We start from the raw sequence: 19,168 nt of genomic DNA on the forward strand, positions 1-19,168 counted from the left end.
CCTGTCAGTCCCTTATTATTTTTTCTTCATTTTTTTTTTATTTCCACCCCTTTATCAGAGCCCGCTTGTCCTTTATTTAAGAATAAAAAATCACCTCATCACACCACTACAATGCGTGTGTCTGCACTCCATGTCTAGGAGAAGAGACTGATTTTCTTGTCATTGCTATTTAAGTCTAAATGAAAGCCCTTTAGTTTGCACCTTAACAAACAAACGCATTAATGTGGCTCCAGATTTTTTTTTTTTTTTTTTTGCTGGGCAATTCATAAAACCAGCTCGTAGTAGCGGAGCCCGTTTTATCCTTGTGACTGTCTAACGCCGAGCTAAGGTCTGCTCATTCAACATTATTTCACACTTATCAGCTTTTGGCATCGCATTTATTTAGCCACATATAATAAGTGAGAAACAGAAGAGTCGTCTGATCGTGAGCAAAGAGGAACGGGATGAGTCACCGGCTTCTCTCTCACATTCGAACGGCGCCTGGAGCTGCTCTCTTAAAAGGCAATCTGGTGAGAAAGAGAGCGAAAGATAGATAGGGAGGCGGGGGAATGCGTGGGCGAAGGGGAAACAGAGGAGCAGGTGGTGGTGGTGAAGGCCGGGAGAGGAGGGAGGGAGGGAGGGACAGGGTATTCCTCTCAGAAGCATCCCTGAATACTGAACATCTCCCTGACAGTGTGCTTATGTTGGACGCGGGGTGGTTGCAAGGAGAGGGGGGGATATAGCGGCGCACAATATGTGCTCATTCATGTGTGTGAAGGTGGACTTCAAATGTGCAGCGTGTGCAGAGGGGAGACAAAAAAATGGCAGAGACCCTCGCCATTAATATGTTAATATTCGCGGCTCTAGACGCTATGAGCGGCTGTGGATGGAGCAGCCCGGACGGGCTTCGCTGTGTTTACTCGGTGGAAGGAAGCAGCTCCATCAGTCTCCGGCAAAACCCTGACAGCTGGAGCATCTCGCAGCATCTGTACCGCTCTTGTTTTTCAGTGGCTCGTCTGTCTCTCTGCGAGTCCCGCCCGGGGACTGTGCAGCAGATTCCAATAAAACGAAATCCAACAGCATATTTGCAAAGCGGAAATGCACAATGAGGAAGGGGAAGGGGTCTGGTCGGCAGCAGCAGGCTTGCGCACATAAGGTCACTAGTTCAATCCCCAAAGCGGCCTTCGTGTCTGTCAGAAATTTAGAGAGCGCATTCCAGCCTCTAATTCAGTTACAGGCTTTAATTACTTTCATGTTAGAGGTGTAATAGCCATATTGTCTGCACAGCCTGCTTTGCGTGGTTCCTCTTATTAGATGAATCCGTGATGATTTAGGCTCCTTAGTTACCATATTTATATAATGTATAGTGCTATATATGGACACATGGCAGAGAACTGAACAGGGCGTTTTGCTTAAATCTCTGAGTTTCTTAGAGTTATGTGTTCAAATCTGTCGTTTCCTCTGAGTTTCCAGTAGTACACACATCCAATAGAAGATAATAGTTTCATTATATATTGCACTGGAACCCACAAACAGATCAATATTAGTCTCATATTAATTTATATTATCTCTTTACATAAATTTATTCCACTAGAAATGAGACGTGAACTTTATCCACCGCCACTATATGATGTGTTGCACTGTTATGCAACATTAACTTTGCACAGCAAATTCACAATGAAATGTGCAGTGGCAGTTGCCCCACTTGTGCCTGTTCACAATGACAATTATTTTTATATGCGATGACACTGAAGCCGCATGTTTAGGCTGGCGAACTGAGAGAGACTTGGAGATGAATACTGGGTCTGACAACCTCTGAGGATGTTTCTCTGGATTTTCCACACTGCACCAACGGTGACGTATCCGCACACACAGAAGGAAACCCCACTACAGGCTCCCGACGGGCTGACAGCTGAGGTCTCTGGCTCAGTGATTGGCTGGCACGTAATGGAGACGACAGCGGCGGAGGTGAACTCCGGGATGATGCAAAGGAGTGAAACAAACCCGGAGAGGCGAGGCAGTCTGAGAGCGCAGCTCCCCCCCTCTCTTTCAGAAAACGTTATTGTCAGAATCCCCAGAGCTTCACATTCATCCCCAACTCTTTAATGAATGGCTGTCACTTGTTTCAGGCTGCTCTGCTCTTTCCACCCTGCTGTCCGTCAGTATTAAGTGCAAAGTGATGTGGATTAAATAACTGCGCTGGCAGTTATTTGACTGGGGACACAACATTTGTTGTTATGAAAATAGTCTTCCAAGTGAACTAAAGATATGAAATGATATATCTTGAGGCAAAGTCGTAGAGACTGTTGAGAGTTTGTTGAAGGGCTCGGTTTGTTTTTGTAGCAGCCCTTTCTTATTGTATTTCTCTAGTTATTTTCTTCTTTCCTGATCTTTAATAATCATTCCAGTAACTTGGGGAAATCAGTGAATTAGTTACTACCTCGTAGAACAATGTGTATCCTGTTACAATACTGTGATCAAAAGAATATGTTTATTTGCATTCCATTACAGTAATGAGACTCTTACTTTAGTCCTTGTAAAAGCTCTTATTTGGCATCAGAGGCATCTGCCCGTGTAAACCCCTCCCTGCAGTCCATTGCTGCCAGCAACACTCTGCAGTTTGCTTTCCCTTGACAACTTACGAGTTGGAGCCAGAGTCTGCGCAGTTTGGCCTGAGAGTGGAGTCATGTGTAGCAGCGTTAACGAGGACCCACCCACACTTCCGGCAGATTCACACAGACTTTAGTTTGGTTTATACTACACTCTGCCCTGCCTACCTCCACCTGTGACAAATAAATGTTGCATCATACACTGTACTTAATTTGAATTTTTTTTCTTTTCGCTTTACTCATGGTCCTATGGGACCATTTCACAGAGCGGTTGACATGGCAACTTGTTATAGATTCTGAGAAAACTGTATCGTGTTCTGTAATTATTTCCAGTCATATAAATATATTACAATATATCAACGACTATTTGACGGATTGCCATAAAAAAAAATCTGAGCAGAACTTTCGTGTTCACCAATGATGCAGTTCCTCTAATGGCCACTTGAGGGTGGTTCCAAAAGCGAGTCAAACCGTGTAGACCTCCGTGTCAAAACATTCAACTTTACAGTCGAAGTAAACATGATTACAAGCTCCACTAACGTTGCACCTCTTTGCAAGAAGCCTTTGGCTGACATCATGGAGGTCATGGAGTTCACACCTCCTTACATATGGCCATTGGTTTTGGATAAAATATCTCAACAATTTCCTGAAAGACTGTAATAAACTGTGGAAATTCTTTAATGCTATAATAACCACAGTCATTGGGACAAGATGTTCATTGGTATGACTGTATGTGACCATTTGTGAATGTGGACCCTCCAGTTTAACTAACTGAACCAAAGGCAATATATTATAAGATGTGGAAGGAAGACATTTGAGAGGTTTCCTTTGTAGATCACAGGCTGGATTTGGCTTTTCTCTCCGGTTAATTTGGAGGAGGTGATAAGGAGAGGCAAGAAATCAATACGAGTCAAGGCAACAGAGAAAAATGAAATGAGATTCATGAGAGGGAACCCTCTCTGTGATCCATTCCCACGCCTTGATTAGCAAGCACTGCTTTGAAAAAAGCCACGTTATAACCGTTTTTTGCTTCATTCGTTTATTCACAGATTTCAAAACAAACCCTAAAATAGTACTTTTTTATTATTCTTTTTAAAACAATTTGGTCCCTCAAGGCTCGATAGATTTGGATCAACTAAAGCAACGTCGTTAAGAAAGCTCGTCGATCTCCTTTGAGAAATTAAGCAGTTTACTAACAAGCAAGGAATACAGAAATATTTCTACTTTCAGGGAGATAAATCTCACAAAATCTCATCAGTTACAGCATCCTAGCATGACTCTTAAAAGTAGATTCCATAAAATACAAAATTTCTAGTCATACCAACGTTTTGACTGTTGCCTTAAACAAATGACATTAACTATGGACCTGATCGGATTGTACCATAAGTCTGAGAAAAGATTTGCACTAAAATGTTAACTCTCATGCAGACCTACACATGGCTATGCTTCACTGCATTTGACAGGCTACTGGTTAGTACACTAACACCATTTACCACAGTGTCCCGAGTTACACAGCATCTGTCTAAACCTATTAAAGGACATTGATTTAGTCTAGCTCTTGCGACATTGTGCTTGTGTACACGGCAAACTTCAATATTTGTACAGATGTACTGATCTTAATGCAGTCGTGGCCATTTTCTCTGCCTTGGCTGGACTGTTGTCATCTCCAGCTGGATCTGAGCTCTGACACGTTCCGGCTTTAGGTCTGAATGAAGTGTACCCGTCTTTGTCTTTCACCAGACTCACCATAGTCAAGATGCCACTGCCGCCTTAACTGAGAGGGAAATTGCTGATATTTCATCCCCTTCCTGCTGATTAGTGCCGTCGTAAAAAAAAAAAAAAAAGAACATCACAGAATTGTGCCATAATCTTAATGATGGCATAATGGCTGAATGTGTGTGATGGGAAAGAAAAGAGAGAGCGATGGGCTCACCTCCTTTCATCTCGGCCATTGTTCTGCTAATGAGGAACACGGCTCCTGCCTCACTTAGCCACAAGAGGAGTCACGAACGGGAGACAGATCTAATCTGGGCAGGCTGGAAAGGAGCGTCATCATCCTCCCAGACAAAGAGCGGAGGATAATGTTTGTTCCTCTGATATTTCAGTTCACTCCTTTCGATCCACTGCATAGCAACAGCCTCAAAGAGATCAGGAGACCCGAGGAAGGGCTTCCCTTGTTCTCTTATGATTAATATTCAACACCATCTTCTGCTGTGATCCCCCCCCCCCTGCATGTGGGAGAGACGGAGAGCCCTGCACTCCCTCTGAGAAAAAGATATCGTGAGCAAAACTGGGTTACGCTCAACCTGCCGCTGCAGCTGACGACGTGAAAGCAGATTATTTACATACAGCGTTTGTGGCCATCGCGCGCATTCTTCGCCAGCGAGACCTAATCTGGTGACATGGTTGTACGTGAGCGGCAGCCTGTCGTAAACGCCAAGAAGCAAAACAGGAGAAAAATATATTGAATTTAAATACAGATGCGGCCTTTGTTCGGTTTGGTTTTAAAAGCTGGCAGGAAGTGAAGTACTCAACCCTCGAGGGAAGCATCTACTGCGGCGTCGACTATCTCAGCAGAAGAGGAGGACGAGGAGGGAAAACAAGAATGTCATATGTGGACAAGTAAAGCCTGTTATGGGAGCCCCATGCACGATAACACATGCCTTTCTTGTAAATTCAATAAACACTAAACATCTGTGAAGGCAGTCATTGTGTCTAACGGCTTCAATGTGAGTGCCCGTGTCATGGCTGTAAACCTGCCTGATGAGTACGAGCCTGTTCTCCATGCAAGGACAGACACGTCATGTCGGCGAATCCCAGTAATACTCGGAGTCATAGCTCATGTAAATACATCCGTTATATGTGTGGCTGATAAGGAGTCATTATACCAGAGTGCTGGAGCCCGTCTAGTCTGATAGTCGTGTCAGTCGGTGCGGGACATCTGTCCTCTTCAAACCTTCCACACTTTTCATTTTAAGCAATGCAGACGTACAAAAATGTGTTTCTACTCATTAAACAAACCAATGAGGATAAACAAAAAAATTGTTACAGAGCAGGTATGCATTTTTGGTCAAATACAACAAGCATCGTGATCAGCTGCACACTTAATGACGACACAAAGGATCCATTTTCAAAAGACGGAATTGAGGAATTTGGGGTTCTCTGGACCTTTTGGGAAAGTGTGACGCTCCTTGAGAAGGCCCTTCGTTTGAAATTAAAAGTCTGGTTGTCCTAGCATGGACCGACGTCATGATAAATAATGCTTAATTTAGACTAATTTGAACCAATCTCGTAAAATATGGTAAAACGGCTTATTATCCAATGGTGTATGGCCACAGGACCGGCAGGTAACTGCTGTGTCCAGTTCAGTTCAGTAGCTTTCTACATAGCACCTGGTTTCACAGTGGATCAAGGAGGCCATAAGAGCCCTCCGCTTCATTTATTCTAGCACAGACAGGAAAGACAGCATCAGAGATGGAAACAGACTACACAGAATTACTCAGTGAGGAAGCAGTTATTACTAAACTCGTGTCGTTTCTGATATGTTAGCATCCATCATTTTCTATTTTCGTCGTCGGGCGAAATGTAAAACGGTGACACTGAACGGTTTGCACAGACGAGGACGGTGGATCGGCTGTAGCCCCAATTATCTGGGAGCAAGCGCTTACTTGTGGACTGATTTAAAGCACATTTTGCAAGGTTTTCGCTATGGATCTGGATCACAACATTAAAGCTGCACACAGAGGGATGTTTAAACTGAGGCGAGACAAACCAAACACAAGAAAAGCGTGTTATCAGCACGAGTGAGTTTGAGGAGGAGGAGGAGGAGGACTGGAGCCCTGCTACACTGGGCTGTGGTCTGGAGAAGCGTGTGTGGCCGCCACCGTCACACACTCGGTGGCCGTGTCCTTGGTCCTGCGGAGCCCCCTGTACAGCCTCTCGTCCAGGTTAGCAGTCAGTTTGTCCGTGAGCTCTGCCGTGATGGTTTGCGGCCCGTAGCCTAAAGAGTCGGGCAGCTGAGGGGGTGAACGCTCACCTGAGGGTTCGGGAGGCTGACCGGACGTCTGTTTGCTGTCCTCCTGAGAGTCAGGGTGCTCACTAACCCCCGCATCTCTATCTGAAATGGACGGACGAAGAGAAAGAGGGGAGGATACGTGGCCCTCAGCGTCTCTGACGGGAGCACCCTGCTCCTTGTCCTTTCCGTCATCCCTGGTAGTAGTGGGCTCCACCTTTGGAGTGTCAGGAGTGCTGCCGGTCCCGTCGCTGCTCTCCTCGTCAGGCGCGCTGACAATGCGGGGCAGTGTACTGTGGTAGCTCGTGTCCAGGGGGTAGTTCACGCTGTCACCCCTCCGCAGCGGGGTCCGCTGCCTCTCAAAGGAGGACTGGAAGTGCCGGACACCGGGGTCGCTCCACTGCTTGTGGCGCTGCCACTGCTTTCTGAGGTGGATCCGGGAACGGTGCTTTCTCAGCGGCGATTCCTGCTGGTCGAACTGAGGGTCGTGGCGGAGAAACTCGTGGAAGAGGGCGTCCGTCTTCTCGTCGATGCTGTAATCTCGCCGGTGCAAGGTGAGCGCTTGAGGCGGAGGCTGGGTGGCCTCCCGAGGCATGAGCATCTGTCCGTATGGGAACCAGCTCAGAGAACTGGCGCCTGTTTCAACGGAAGCTCCTCCACTGGCGCCCAGCAACTCATCTTCGGGCTCTTCCTCGAAGAGGTGAGACTCAAAGCTCTCGCCGATGGTACCCGTTCGTCCCGCGTTGGTGAAGTGGTGCCTTTTCTCGTGGGCCGTTCTGTCCTTTGGACTGCCGGTGATGCTGCTGCTCCCAAACAGCCGCAGGTCTTCCGGGCCTCGGGATGGAGCCTCTATAGACGCGTAGCCACTGTCCATCTGCAGCAGCTTGCGAGTCCCTGTTTCTCCGTCGCTGCCACCTCGCTCCGAGTCTGTGCTTCCCTGTTTCCGCTTTTTGGTCTCCTTCAACCCCGACTTCTCATCCACATTCATAAAGAAGTCCCTATCATCCTCTCCGCCATCTGCCTCATCCCCTAAATCCTGGGATGGGTAGCTGGGGAGCTCTGTTCTTTCTGTGTCCGTGCGTCCGCCCAGTGAACACACACTGTCGGCATCACTGCACACCGAGTTCCTGTCGTTGTTGCTGCTCTGGTCTGAGGCGGCGTACTGTTCGAGCGTCGCGCGTAGCGTCCAAATGTCTTTGTAAAGTGACTGGGCATCCTGGGGATCAGCTGGGTCCGACGGGTTGGCACTTTCCCTTCTTGCCACGGACAGCGCTTCTTCTTGGGGATCAGGGGACAGGCCAATCACCCCTGGTCCTCCACGGCTGCAGCTGGGCTCCACAATCACCTCCACCTCTACCCTGCAGCGTGAGAACAGGGACGCGGAGACAAGATAAAATGAAAGAGATGAGAAGAAAAGAAAGAGGAGAAGGAAAGTGGCATGCAACACAACTGTCGGAGCATTTGACCGAACAACACCTTCGTCTGAGACATGGCCGTGGTCACAGTGCACAGTATGAATTTTATGGCTTGCAATGGCTGCTGCTGCATGTCCTTAAGAGAACTCAGCTGAGTAGTTAAAACCATGTGAGGTTGGGAAATTCTCAGAAATTCCGCGCTTTCATCTTGGGACAGCGAGTTTCAAAAGCACGTAATGCATGAAACATAACATGACTTGAGTAAATGAGCATGAGGATCATCAAATTATCGTGCCCCTGGCTGCTACCAGGAAATTGATTTTCAACAATAAACATCTAAACATGAACAGGAAACGCTGATTTTGTCTTTATTCTACTGTTCAGCATAGGAAAACAGAAAGCAAACACCAACTGACTATTCTTGTTATTAAGCTTAAACTTAAAACCCGCTATTATGACTCAAAATAACTGAAAGGAATAACACTGCAATGACTGTTGTGACTTTGAGGACATCATGACAGTATCAGACCATGTCGGCGATGGAATGGTTCCTTATGCCAGATATAAACCCCACGTCCTAATCCTCCGCTCCGCTCTGATAGTTATAATTTGCACTGTGCGTCATAATCTAATCAAGGGTCACAGCAAAACAATTAGTCTAAAACAATGAAAAGGGGGACAGTTTCCCAAAGTAATGTTTCATTTTTTAGTGACCACTGAAAATTTCCATACACGCGTCTTGCGTCACTGCTCGGTTGCTACTGAAAACACGATGACTTTGCGAAGCTGTTTCACCTGGCACACGCTCACATTTGCGGGTGGAGAGCTGGGAGCACGGATGTGTGGATCACTGTAAATCACCAGGTTTTCCAGGCGCTGCAAAGAAATGAGTGCAAGGCAGCAAAGCAGTGGACGGGATGAATGGCAAGGGAATTAAAGATACCTGCCGAGTGAGGGGGGTGGTGTTGAAGGAGGCGAGAGGAGGCGTGTGGTGGGCTGGCTCGGGCGGTAGGCGACGTCCTGGGTGCGGGCGATGTACTGGATGAGGTCTATGTGGTGCGCGTCGTTGTCGTCCTGGTCCATGCTCTCGCTGGCGGCTCGCTGGCGCTGGAACTGCCTCCTCTTCGGGGAGCCTGGGAGAACGCAGAGATGGAGCAGTGAGTTACGCGAGTTGTGCACCAGCAGGAGTGAAGCAACGCTTAATTCAGCGGAAAGCTTCCGTCGGCTGTCGAGTTTTCCAAGGGGGATTTTGTGATCTTTGTTTCAGTCCCTTGGTGTGATAAAAAAAAAAAAAAGTGGGCCTGGGGAAGAGCAGGGAGAACTGTTTGTATATAGGCTGAAGGGGGATCAGCAGGGAGGATTCACTCAAGGGACGAAATTTATCTGGAACGACCAAACTTTGCGTCACTGAGCCATCTGTCTGGTACGCATGTATCCTCCTCACAGTTGGTTGCTAGAGCCCTGCGCTTAACCGTTATCCGTTTATCATGAAGAACGAAGAACGAAAACAATAAACGCACAAATAAATTATCCTGATGCATTTAGGCCTTTTTCAAAATACTGTAACACATTTCACACCAGGGTTTGTTTTTCAGGCCAAGGACCCCCAAACTGAGATTAAGTAGGGACCCCCTACCTACTACAGTATATGTGTTCTATATTAAACTCGGCCTAGTGCTTTTTATAAATTTACATTGTTATTGTTATTTTGCTTTCAATAGTTAACTATTCAAATAATGCACAGGTTCAAATATGCAGAAAGAAGAAAGAATAAATAGAAGAAAATAACTGACAGATTAATGTTTTAACTTTACCTGGGGACTGAACAGGCTCTCGGCCAATTGCGGGGAACCTGACAGAGTCAGTGTGTACTATGCAAAATCGTAATTGGCTCAGTAGCGATAGGGGCGGGGCCTACTGTGTACACGAGGCTCAGATTGACAGTCTAGTGTGGCGCTCTGTGTGAAGCGGTGCACTGTTGAGACAGCTCCTGTATCACTGAATGAGTAACGTCTCCTGCCTCCATTTATCCCTTTAGTAAAATATGCTGTATTTACGTTGATGAGTATTTAAAGAAATTGAAATTTGTGGGGGGAAAATTAAAAAAATATATAAAAAATATCTAATCAACCAAAGATTTTACAACCCACCGTGCTGAATTCCGCCCTCCGAGTTAAATGGAACGCACCGTACACCATCAGGGATCCCATACCTCTTGTGTCCAGACTTGACGCTCTCTGGCTGCTGTCCAGCTTCCATTTCTTGATCTTAAAGTAAGGACTGGCCCCCTCCAGACTGGCATGGCGCCGCAGTTTAGTGAGGAACTGCAGCACCGGTCTCGGGCTCCCTGCACCGCCGCCGGCAGGAAAGGCACCGCTCCCCACCGCTGCCCTTTCTCCAACACTGACACTGCTGCCTCTGCCCCGGGGCCCTACTCCTATCACCTCAATCTGAGCAGAGGGAGAGACGTAATCAGAAAGAAACCTGCCAGGAGTAGTAGCCTGTACACAATCCCGTCTGACAGTGATGATCTACACAGGCGTCCATGTTTACCCGTCAGCCATCATTCTTGCTGGTCTTCTCCCTCGGGCTCTGTGACCCTGTAATGTTCGTTTGGATGACTCACTGGTTGACTGGCTGGTGGGCGTAAAGACTAGCCGACTTAAGAAACTGCATCTCTCTGCAGACGATTAATGATTAACTCCACAGCCGTCATGTTGGCCTTTATTCTACACTCATGTCTTGCTCTGCTTTTGAAAACATGAGCTTCTACAGCTATAACCAACAAGTCAAGGGAACCAACAACCCAACAGGTCCAGGTGTATTTTGGGTATAGAATAACCTGGGTGGCTCAAGACATGCACAGATTCTGACAGATAATTTGTATGCATACAATTATTAGGTATTTACAAGGTATTTGTGACCATACAGCGCAGTCACACAGTTGATGATAATATATGCACAAAATTTCTGATATTGTGTAGGCCTCCCTTGTGCCTCCAAAACTGTTGTGACTTATCAGAGAATTGACATGGGCCTTCTGAGGGTGTCCTGTGGTGTCTGGAAACTGAATGTTAGTGGGGGCCTTTGGGTCCTATGGTTTGAGGGGAGGGGCCTCTGTGGATCTTCCCACAGATTAGTGAATTTGGAGGCCAGGGCAATACCTTGTACTGTTTTTTTTTATGTTTTTGTTGTTGTTGTTGTTATTGTTTCTAAACTGTTTGTGTGTGTTTGTCTGTTGGGGATGGCTGCTATGGGATGGGGGTGTCTTGTCTGGTCTGCGTGGGTGGTACATGTCTAAGTAACATCCAAACAAATGCCAGGTCCACATGTTTCCCAGCAGAACATTGTATTGTCACATGATGGTCAATGTTATTCACTTCTCCTGGAAGTGGTTTTAATGTTGCGGCTGACTGGTGTGCGCTCTACGTTTGAATGCGTGTTGAAGGGGAATATCTTACAGAGCTGGAGGTTGGTTCCTTGATGCTGAGGGCCACAGTGTTGTCACAGAAGCTGGTGTCCACCACAGAGTTGAGGGAGTCTCCGGGCAGGGCGCTGCTGGGGTTGACACTCAAGCTGGTCAGCGCCGTCTGTGGCAGGGGACACAGCATCGGCTGGAGGGAAGCACAGACACAGGAGCTGGAACGGCATCGACTGCAAAACTGCCACCGTGTTTAGGTAACACCCGCGAGTGAACGTCAAGTCCACATTCCCTTCCCAGGCTGTCATCCCAGCACTAGCGATTGCTTCGGCTAAATGTGAAATCAATGTTGGGCCAGTAGAAATGAGCCGAAAGAGAGGTCCCTGAACTCCCCGTTTGGGTACATTAGGTTGGTACATTTTCTTGGATTGATCCGAGTGATAGATTTTCTAATTGGCCGCCAAGACTAATGATACATCAGTCTAATAGGAGGTCAAGGCTGTCACCTGGAAGATGGAAAGCGCTGACTTAGCAGCGGGGCGCGTCGTCATGGTGATGGTGTTCTCAGCCGAGTCGCACTCGTGGATGGTGACGATCTTGAGGGCCGGGGGAGGTATGTGGAGGTGCGTGAGCCGCGCGTTCTTCAGGTGGTGAAAGTCGCCCTCGGTCAGAGTGTACCTGAGTCGTAAAACAGTGAGTAAAATAGAAAGCTGTTAAATCCCTGAAGGTTTTAAATCATGAAGCTTATCCTTGCACAACAGACAAATAGCCAGCGGGGGTTATCGGACTTCAAACACATCACGAGCTACAATAGATCTTAGTTTCAGCCCCACAGGATAATTCCTTTTGAAGAATTTGTGTATCACACTCAGGGCTCGAAGAGAAAAGTCGGGCAGCGAAGTAATGAGAAAGGTTGAGAGCTCTTTGTGTTCTCAACATACATAATGCATCCTGAATTAATTCTTAACCCTAAACTAACACAGAAGTGAGTCCGGCGCAATAAATTATTTACGGCCTTTGATCTTAGAAAGCAGTAAGCACGGAGCGCGCAGACGTGATTGAGAGTCGAGAGCTGAATCGTAAAGATTTGCAAATGTGGCCATGTGCGAGTGCGCTGGCTTTCCTGACCTGCGGCCCTTCTCCTGGGCCTTCTTGCTGTGGTCGAAGAGCGCGGCCTCGTTGAAGGAGACGCGGCGGCCCGTGGGGCCCGTGGAGAGGAAGCGCTCTGTCTCTTGGTCGTGAGAGCTGGCCATGGACAGGCAGTCTGACTCATCCACCCTGATGGTGATTTCTGGCCACGAAAAAGACAGAAGAGAAAAATAAGTGAATAACATGACAAAAGAAGAAAAGACAACAAGATAGCAATTTAGACTTTAGATTTTTTATTTAAAGTCATTTAGTGAATTCAGAATTTTCAGATGTGCTAGTAGCTTGGCTCAGTTCATACTTAAATATCTGTGCAACATTCATGTTGGACGAAGGATGAATCTTACTGAATTCCTGATGATGTTTACTCGTGTGCAAGCATTTTTATCCATTCTCTGAATTTTCTCTGTACCGATAAAAAAGGACGGTGCCTTACTTTGTACAGAAACTCGTGCTCCCCAGAGGAGGTACCCCACTGATTTTGGCTAAATGTTCTTTTAGGATCCCTATGAAGTTGATGTCTGTTGTTTGACTTGAAACTCTCAACATTTATTTGAATGACAATCACGAAAGTTAACACTGGCATTTCCCTCAGGTTAAATTTTCCTCTCAAGTTGACTCTTTACATCATTTTTGGTGAAAACTTGTCCTTGTTTCAGGTGATGTTTAATGTAATGTACTCCACTGAATGGCTGAAGCAGATCACCCTGATTCAAGTGTTTGTGTGGACCATGTCATGAACCATTCCCCTTTCCACTATAAAACGCCTCAAAATGCTCAGATAACTTCATCCTTACTCTGCTCGCATCTGCTTTACTATTTACAGTTTAATACAGTAACTGTATGTCCGATGTCGAGCGTCAAAAGTTTTGGAACCTTCGTTGAGGGTCGCTGATGATAATGGGACAAACTGTGGACCGGAAAATTAAATTTAAAAAAAGCCGGCTTTGGCGTCAAACCGATGCTGCCTTCCAATAAATCCACTGGATACAGAGTGCGCCGGTCCAAAAAATGTGTTCCAGGAATGGCACGGCTACTTCATCTAATTGGAGCCAGATCACTATATTCTAAATGGAATAGATGTTGCACGTTTGTGCTGACACGCTGCTTCAAGAGTACTATCCCTCCATCTCCCAGCAGCTGCACTGTCTCCATTACTCTCCCCTCCCTCGCTCAGCTGTCGCGTCTTTATCTGCTGCCCTATCCCCCTCGCTCGCTACGTTTCTTCCGCGTCTTCTTAGCCAGCTCGCCTCTTACCGTGGGTGGGCTGAGACTCCTCCATGTAGGTGGTGTTGGTTTTCTCGGGGTCATCGTTGGCCCTGGGGCACAGAAACAGAAACATTCAGATCGATGCCGTGACACGATTACCCGCGAAGTCTGCCTTCCCGTCCGAAAGAGCCCGCCGATGCGGGCATCCGCACGGGCTACCTTTATGGTATGCTTATGCTCGGTGATCCTGCTTGACCCTTCTGCCCGGAGAAAACGATGCAGGTCAACAGTCTAAACGCGAGCATCGAAACAACTGTACGGTATTAGGACTGACTGTTTGTCCAAACGCTGCCTGCCTCGCTGCGCAATCAATGAGCGCCTAAATCATTGCCAGTAACTTGATAACCTTCAGGGCCAAGGGACTTCTTGAACTGATGGGGCTTTATTGGATTGTATAGTTCCACTCATCTCTAAGGGTAGGGAGATTATGCACAATGAAGGTCATACTGGTTAGGGGATGGAGCGTGTTGTGCTCTTCTCCGAAAACATCTCTGTTTTAACATCTTTAGTAGCTGCTGACAGTGTTTCCCAGATCCCATGAACAGGATTTATCACATGAATACCACAAGTATCTATCTATCTATCTATCTATCTATCTATCTATCTATCTATGAGGCGGAAAAAAGAAACCGAAAGCTCTTCCTAGTCGTTTCTCTCCCTTGGATTTCTTTGTGCTCATCTATGACTTGCATTCGTGCGCTTGTGTGTGTGTGTGTGTGTGTGCGCGACTTGAGGGATTTCTCCATCCACCCAGATATGTGCTTCTCCTCGTCTTTTCATTTCCTCTGCTGCTCCTGCTACCGCGCACGCGAGCTTGTGTGTGTGTGCGCGCGCGCGCGTGTGTGTGTATTCTCTGCGCGCACGTAGCTCTGGGTTGAGACGCAAGATTAATCACCGCCGATGGCTGCTATGAAATCTCATTACACTCATCATTTGTACCGGTCTCCCCGACTCTACTTTTGCGCTCCCAGCCCCAGCCTCTTCACGCCTCAGCCTCGGCGCTCCCTTGTTTATCTGCCCCTCGCGTGCTTGAGTGTACGCGGTGATGCACGCTGCCGTGGAGAGGGACAAAGAGTCCCGAGGGTCAGCCATCTTACCGCTGAATAAACACAGATGAATCACAAACAAATGAGCACGAATACTGAATGTTCACCAAGGTGTTTTCATAACAGCTCCACATGGGAGGCGGGGGGCGGGGGTTCCTGACACTCAAACAGCAGACATGTGTAATGACTGAGTGCGCCGCGTTGCCTGCTTTAACATGCACACGTGTCTCTGAAGGGTAACATTAGTGTCCTACCACCTGCTGCCGTACAGCTTCCTTTGACTGCGTGATGCTTTAAGTCGTCCGCTCGCCTGGTAATGGAATTGCCCCGGAGAACTTCTACGTCTAGATGCTAGCTTCACTTGCGATTTCAATAAGCGTCATCACTCAAATTAGCAGCTGCATGTGAGTGATAGAAGTCATGCACCTGGGACTACAGTTTTTGTAGAATTTTCTAGGAACTTTTTAGGAAACCAGGCGTCATTAATAAGTGTTATAATGGTAATCAATGCAACGCCGACTTCTGTTACTTCAAAAATGGCCAGACTTGAATAGGCACCACGTCAAAGAAAACTGAACAACAAAGCCTTTATAAGGTTATCGTGTAATACAACGCCCTAATTAAATTGAGCAGCTGCTGCAGTTATAATGTCCACCCTTATTTATTGATGTTTTTGGGCTCTGTGCTGTCACGCTATTTAGGAGTCACTGTGGGTTAGTGGGTGTCCCCCCTCCCCCAAACAAAATTGAGGTGGTGATTTTTCGTGTCGCACCTGTCACACCATTGGCCTCTTCGGCGGCGGCAAGCGATGAGGAAGACAGAGATGAAGATCAGCGATCCCACCAGGAAGATGGAGAGGATCACCAGGAGCAGGCCATAGTCGTCCTGCTGCTCCTCAGCCTCGAATGGGATCTCCTAAAGCAAAAAAAAAAAAAGAAAAAGAGATTTTAAATTATCTGGACAGACAAATAAATTGATGATTGATCAGGAAAGTCCTGTGACCATTATTTAAAATATCCTTTTTGCAATTTTTCACCTGGTATTTTTGCAGCCCCATTCAGACCCACATCTCACAGTGGCACTAGCACGAAAAAAAAAAAAAAAAAAAAAAACTCATGTTCCCACTTCAGTTAATGGGATTCACAGACATTTGGTTTACAATGTGAAACGCCTCACACCCCAGCAACAGCAGCTGTTTTACCCGCCCTGTAGCACCACGCAGCTCACGAGATTGATTCAGGCCCACTGGTAGGTTCGGCCTGCATAAAATCAATCTATAAATACAACTGTGCAATTAATCAATAAATGCCAGGGCTATTAACCTGTCCACGGTGTACCTCAGCTGTGGAGAGGCTCTCCCGGGGTGGACTGCAGTTGAGTGAATTAACCGCACACAAGGAACACTGGTGGATGCTGCGGTTCGCATCTTCGGACAGCGACGCCGAGCCCGTTTCACCCGCGTAAACGCACCTCAACGTCTCTATTAACTGACTGACTTCATTCAGTCCACGTGAGCAGAGGGGACTGTTGAGAAAAAATTGTCTCGCTCAAGTCAAACCCTGCTTGTTTGTTCAGTCCTGCTAGCAAACATTTGTTCCTGCAGTAGATGTATTTTTGGGCCGCGTCAGCCACAGAACACGAATAGAGGCTGTTTCAATAAAATGACAAGACGGCGTGCAGAAGTGAGGATCCGCAGACGGTCACAGCGGCTGGGGGGGGTGTACAAAAAGCAGAACAGACTTCTGATATCAAAACGATGATCTTATGGGTGGGGTCTTGTGCTAGGACGAGAGCGAGCTGCGAGTGTTGATGAGCGCTAGACTCTGACGTCACGCTGTAATTTCTCTCTGCAAGGGGAAATTAAAGCTCAGATTAGATCGGAGATTTAATTATTTCAGGTCCAGGTCAGGATGTTCTCTATTAGCCAGTCAATCGGCCAGAGGACTGCACGAGGGGCAGCGTACGGCTCTGGCGGCGAGCTGCGCGCAGTTCAGAAACACAGGAAGTTGGAGAATAGGCCGGCGGTGGAGGGCAGGCTTACTGTGGAGTTTTCTGGTAGGAGGTTCCAGACGGTAGACTCATTGCTCATGGTCCAGGCCAACTAGAGGGTCCCCCTGAGAGACAACACACACACACAAACACACAGACAAAAATACACAAAGGAAATGACTGTTACTGGAGCTGTTCATCAAATCACAGCTTCCAAATGTCCTGCTTCTTATCTGGGTTGATAACATTAGACGTGCTGCACATGTATTGCTTAAATGTTTCTGAAGACAGCCTTAAAAGGCTGCGAGAGGAGACGGGAAACGTGCACGTTGTGTGACCGCATGCGTCCATCGAACCTCATACAAGATGCAAAGCGTTAGCAGCTCGGCTGTTAATCGTCACCCATAATTCTATATCAGCCCCAAGTCTCTCTGTCTGCCTCCCACTCACACACACACACACAAACACACACACACACAGAGGACAGAGAGAAACAGCAGCTCTCACTAAACGCCGGCTACTACAGTTCCACTACTGCTGCTGCTGCTATGCGTTTGCTGTAACAGATCATAGCCATTAATACTGCTACTGCTGCACCAAACGCCCACACACTCACACTGGATAGATCTACTCACCCAGCAAGGGAGAAGCAACATGCCAGCAGCCTTCAGCACTCCTTGCTCGCTTGCCAGTCACTGCAGCACTCAACTTTCAGCACCACAACCTGTAAGCTATTGCCCGAGCTCTTTGCTGCCTAATTCCCTACAGCCCGAGCATGAAAAACTGTTACGGGAAAAAAAGCACATCAGGCTGCGGCCAGCACGCCTTCCCTGACAGTTGCCGTACCACATCCTGCTTCTTCTAGCAGCCCAGTGATCTTACCCTGATGGAGGGCAGTGCGCAGCAGCAGCTCTGGATGTGTGTGCGTGCGCGCGTCGGGCTGTAACTTAGGAGTCTCCTCCTCAGCTCCCTTGCTGCATCCTCAGCCGCCTCAGCCCACCCAGCCGACTGAGCCCGAGCAGCAGCAGCAGCGGCGGCAGCGGCAGTGGCAGCGTTTCTCCCCTCAGGGCTGGCCCACTGGCCTCGGAGCAACAGGATGGCAGTGCTGCATGGCTGACAACAAACATACAGAAAGGGCTGGTTAATTATTCAGTAGTTTGTTTCTCTATACTGTTCCCCTACAAAACCCTAAACCGAGTCACTGCGTTCAGTAGATGGAACAAAAAGAAAAAAAGATAAAAGGAAACTCCATAGTAACCAGATGGAACTGACAGATAGTCTGCAGCCACAATGTGCAGTCTTTGCAGAGCTGTTAAGACATACAGATATGTAAGAATGAATTACCTATTTATAGGAGATAAAGGAAAAAAATGTGTATCCTAATGTTTGATTGCTTTCTGCTTACTTCTGTAATGTTGCAGACCCTGAAGATTGCTCTATTGATTAGTTGCCAGAGCAGATGGTGAGACATGGGTGTCCCAGCAATGCCGTGTCCCCTCATGCCTAACGAAATTTCCGTGTACGAGCTGCATCTCTGGTGTCACAGCATCGCCCCATACATTAGTGATTTACCTCCATGCAGCTTTGTAGCAAAGCAAACACGTAGAAGATGCTGAAAACTGTAATAAATTGTTTATTGCGAAATTTAGTTTCAGTAAAGACGACATGCCGTTTCCTATGGCTCGGGTACGTCAGGATTTTCCCCCTCTCCGGAACAGAGTAATGGGAATCGGCTCTGACACTGGCAGCTGTTTCCTTATAGAGGTCTGAGCAGATTTAATCTAGTCCAAAAAATCTAAAAGCCCATTTTGTGATAAAACAACAGATTTAAGCCGATCGCAAACTTAGAAACGGGCAACGCGAAGCTGGAACGTTCAATATTAATCTCGAAATTTCACAGGGAGCTCATGATTTCCATCAGTCCCGACCAAGGCGGCTCACGATTTGAACGCGGCTGCACGCAAACAAACCCGGGAAAGAGCGGCACGCGGCGACGGAAGCACTCACCTCCTCGATCAGCCCGGTCCATTCAGGAGCGGAGGGGCGAAGACAAAAACGCAAAACTCTCCCGCGGACACTTTAATGTGGACTTTTAAAGCTAAAAGTATTTATGAATGAAACCCCGCCGTTTAAGACACGCCCACCACCCCGGTCAGAGGCGCACCACGTGACGCAAGGAGTGAGGTAAACGATTGAAGGGTTTCTCAAAAATGATCAGTCAGACCTCACATCTGCGTCAAGACCTGGGGAGGTTTGACTGTCTCAGCCATGTGAACCACAGC

The 19,168-nt window shown here is 47.4% G+C and overlaps 1 protein-coding gene across 3 annotated transcripts; it reads right to left on the bottom strand.

Annotated features, from left to right (window-relative positions):
* Positions 1-3,498: 3,498 nt before the first annotated feature.
* cbarpb (CACN subunit beta associated regulatory protein b) lies at positions 3,499-19,030 on the bottom strand. Of its 3 annotated transcripts, XM_047587649.1 has the most exons (11): positions 18,894-19,030; positions 17,769-17,999; positions 16,939-17,011; positions 15,670-15,812; positions 13,840-13,901; positions 12,565-12,727; positions 11,943-12,114; positions 11,477-11,629; positions 10,228-10,465; positions 8,959-9,148; positions 3,499-7,958 (listed from the first exon to the last, which is right to left on the bottom strand). In XM_047587649.1, exons 3-11 carry the CDS (start codon positions 16,984-16,986, stop codon positions 6,431-6,433), a joined length of 2,697 nt encoding a protein of 898 aa, XP_047443605.1. In that variant the 5' UTR covers positions 16,987-17,011; positions 17,769-17,999; positions 18,894-19,030; the 3' UTR covers positions 3,499-6,430. The 3 variants fall into 3 exon arrangements, with proteins under 3 accessions (XP_047443605.1, XP_047443607.1, XP_047443606.1); XM_047587651.1 differs by lacking the exon at positions 17,769-17,999 and having other exon boundaries at positions 18,894-18,978; XM_047587650.1 differs by lacking the exons at positions 17,769-17,999; positions 18,894-19,030 and adding an exon at positions 17,522-17,744.
* Positions 19,031-19,168: the final 138 nt, after the last annotated feature.

This window comes from Mugil cephalus, chromosome 6, assembly GCF_022458985.1.
Source record: "Mugil cephalus isolate CIBA_MC_2020 chromosome 6, CIBA_Mcephalus_1.1, whole genome shotgun sequence".
Classification (NCBI taxonomy): domain Eukaryota; kingdom Metazoa; phylum Chordata; class Actinopteri; order Mugiliformes; family Mugilidae; genus Mugil; species Mugil cephalus.

Bases quoted from the DNA above. Each gene is read 5' to 3' on its own strand.
- cbarpb (XM_047587649.1), bottom strand. From the start codon at position 16,986: ATGAGCAATGAGTCTACCGTCTGGAACCTCCTACCAGAAAACTCCACA. The intron at 12,115-12,564 runs GTCAGGAAAGCC...TTTACGACTCAG, and splicing joins GCCCAGGAGAAGGGCCGCAG to GTACACTCTGACCGAGGGCG. The intron at 9,149-10,227 runs GTATGGGATCCC...GCGTTCTCCCAG, and splicing joins GTCAAGTCTGGACACAAGAG to GCTCCCCGAAGAGGAGGCAG.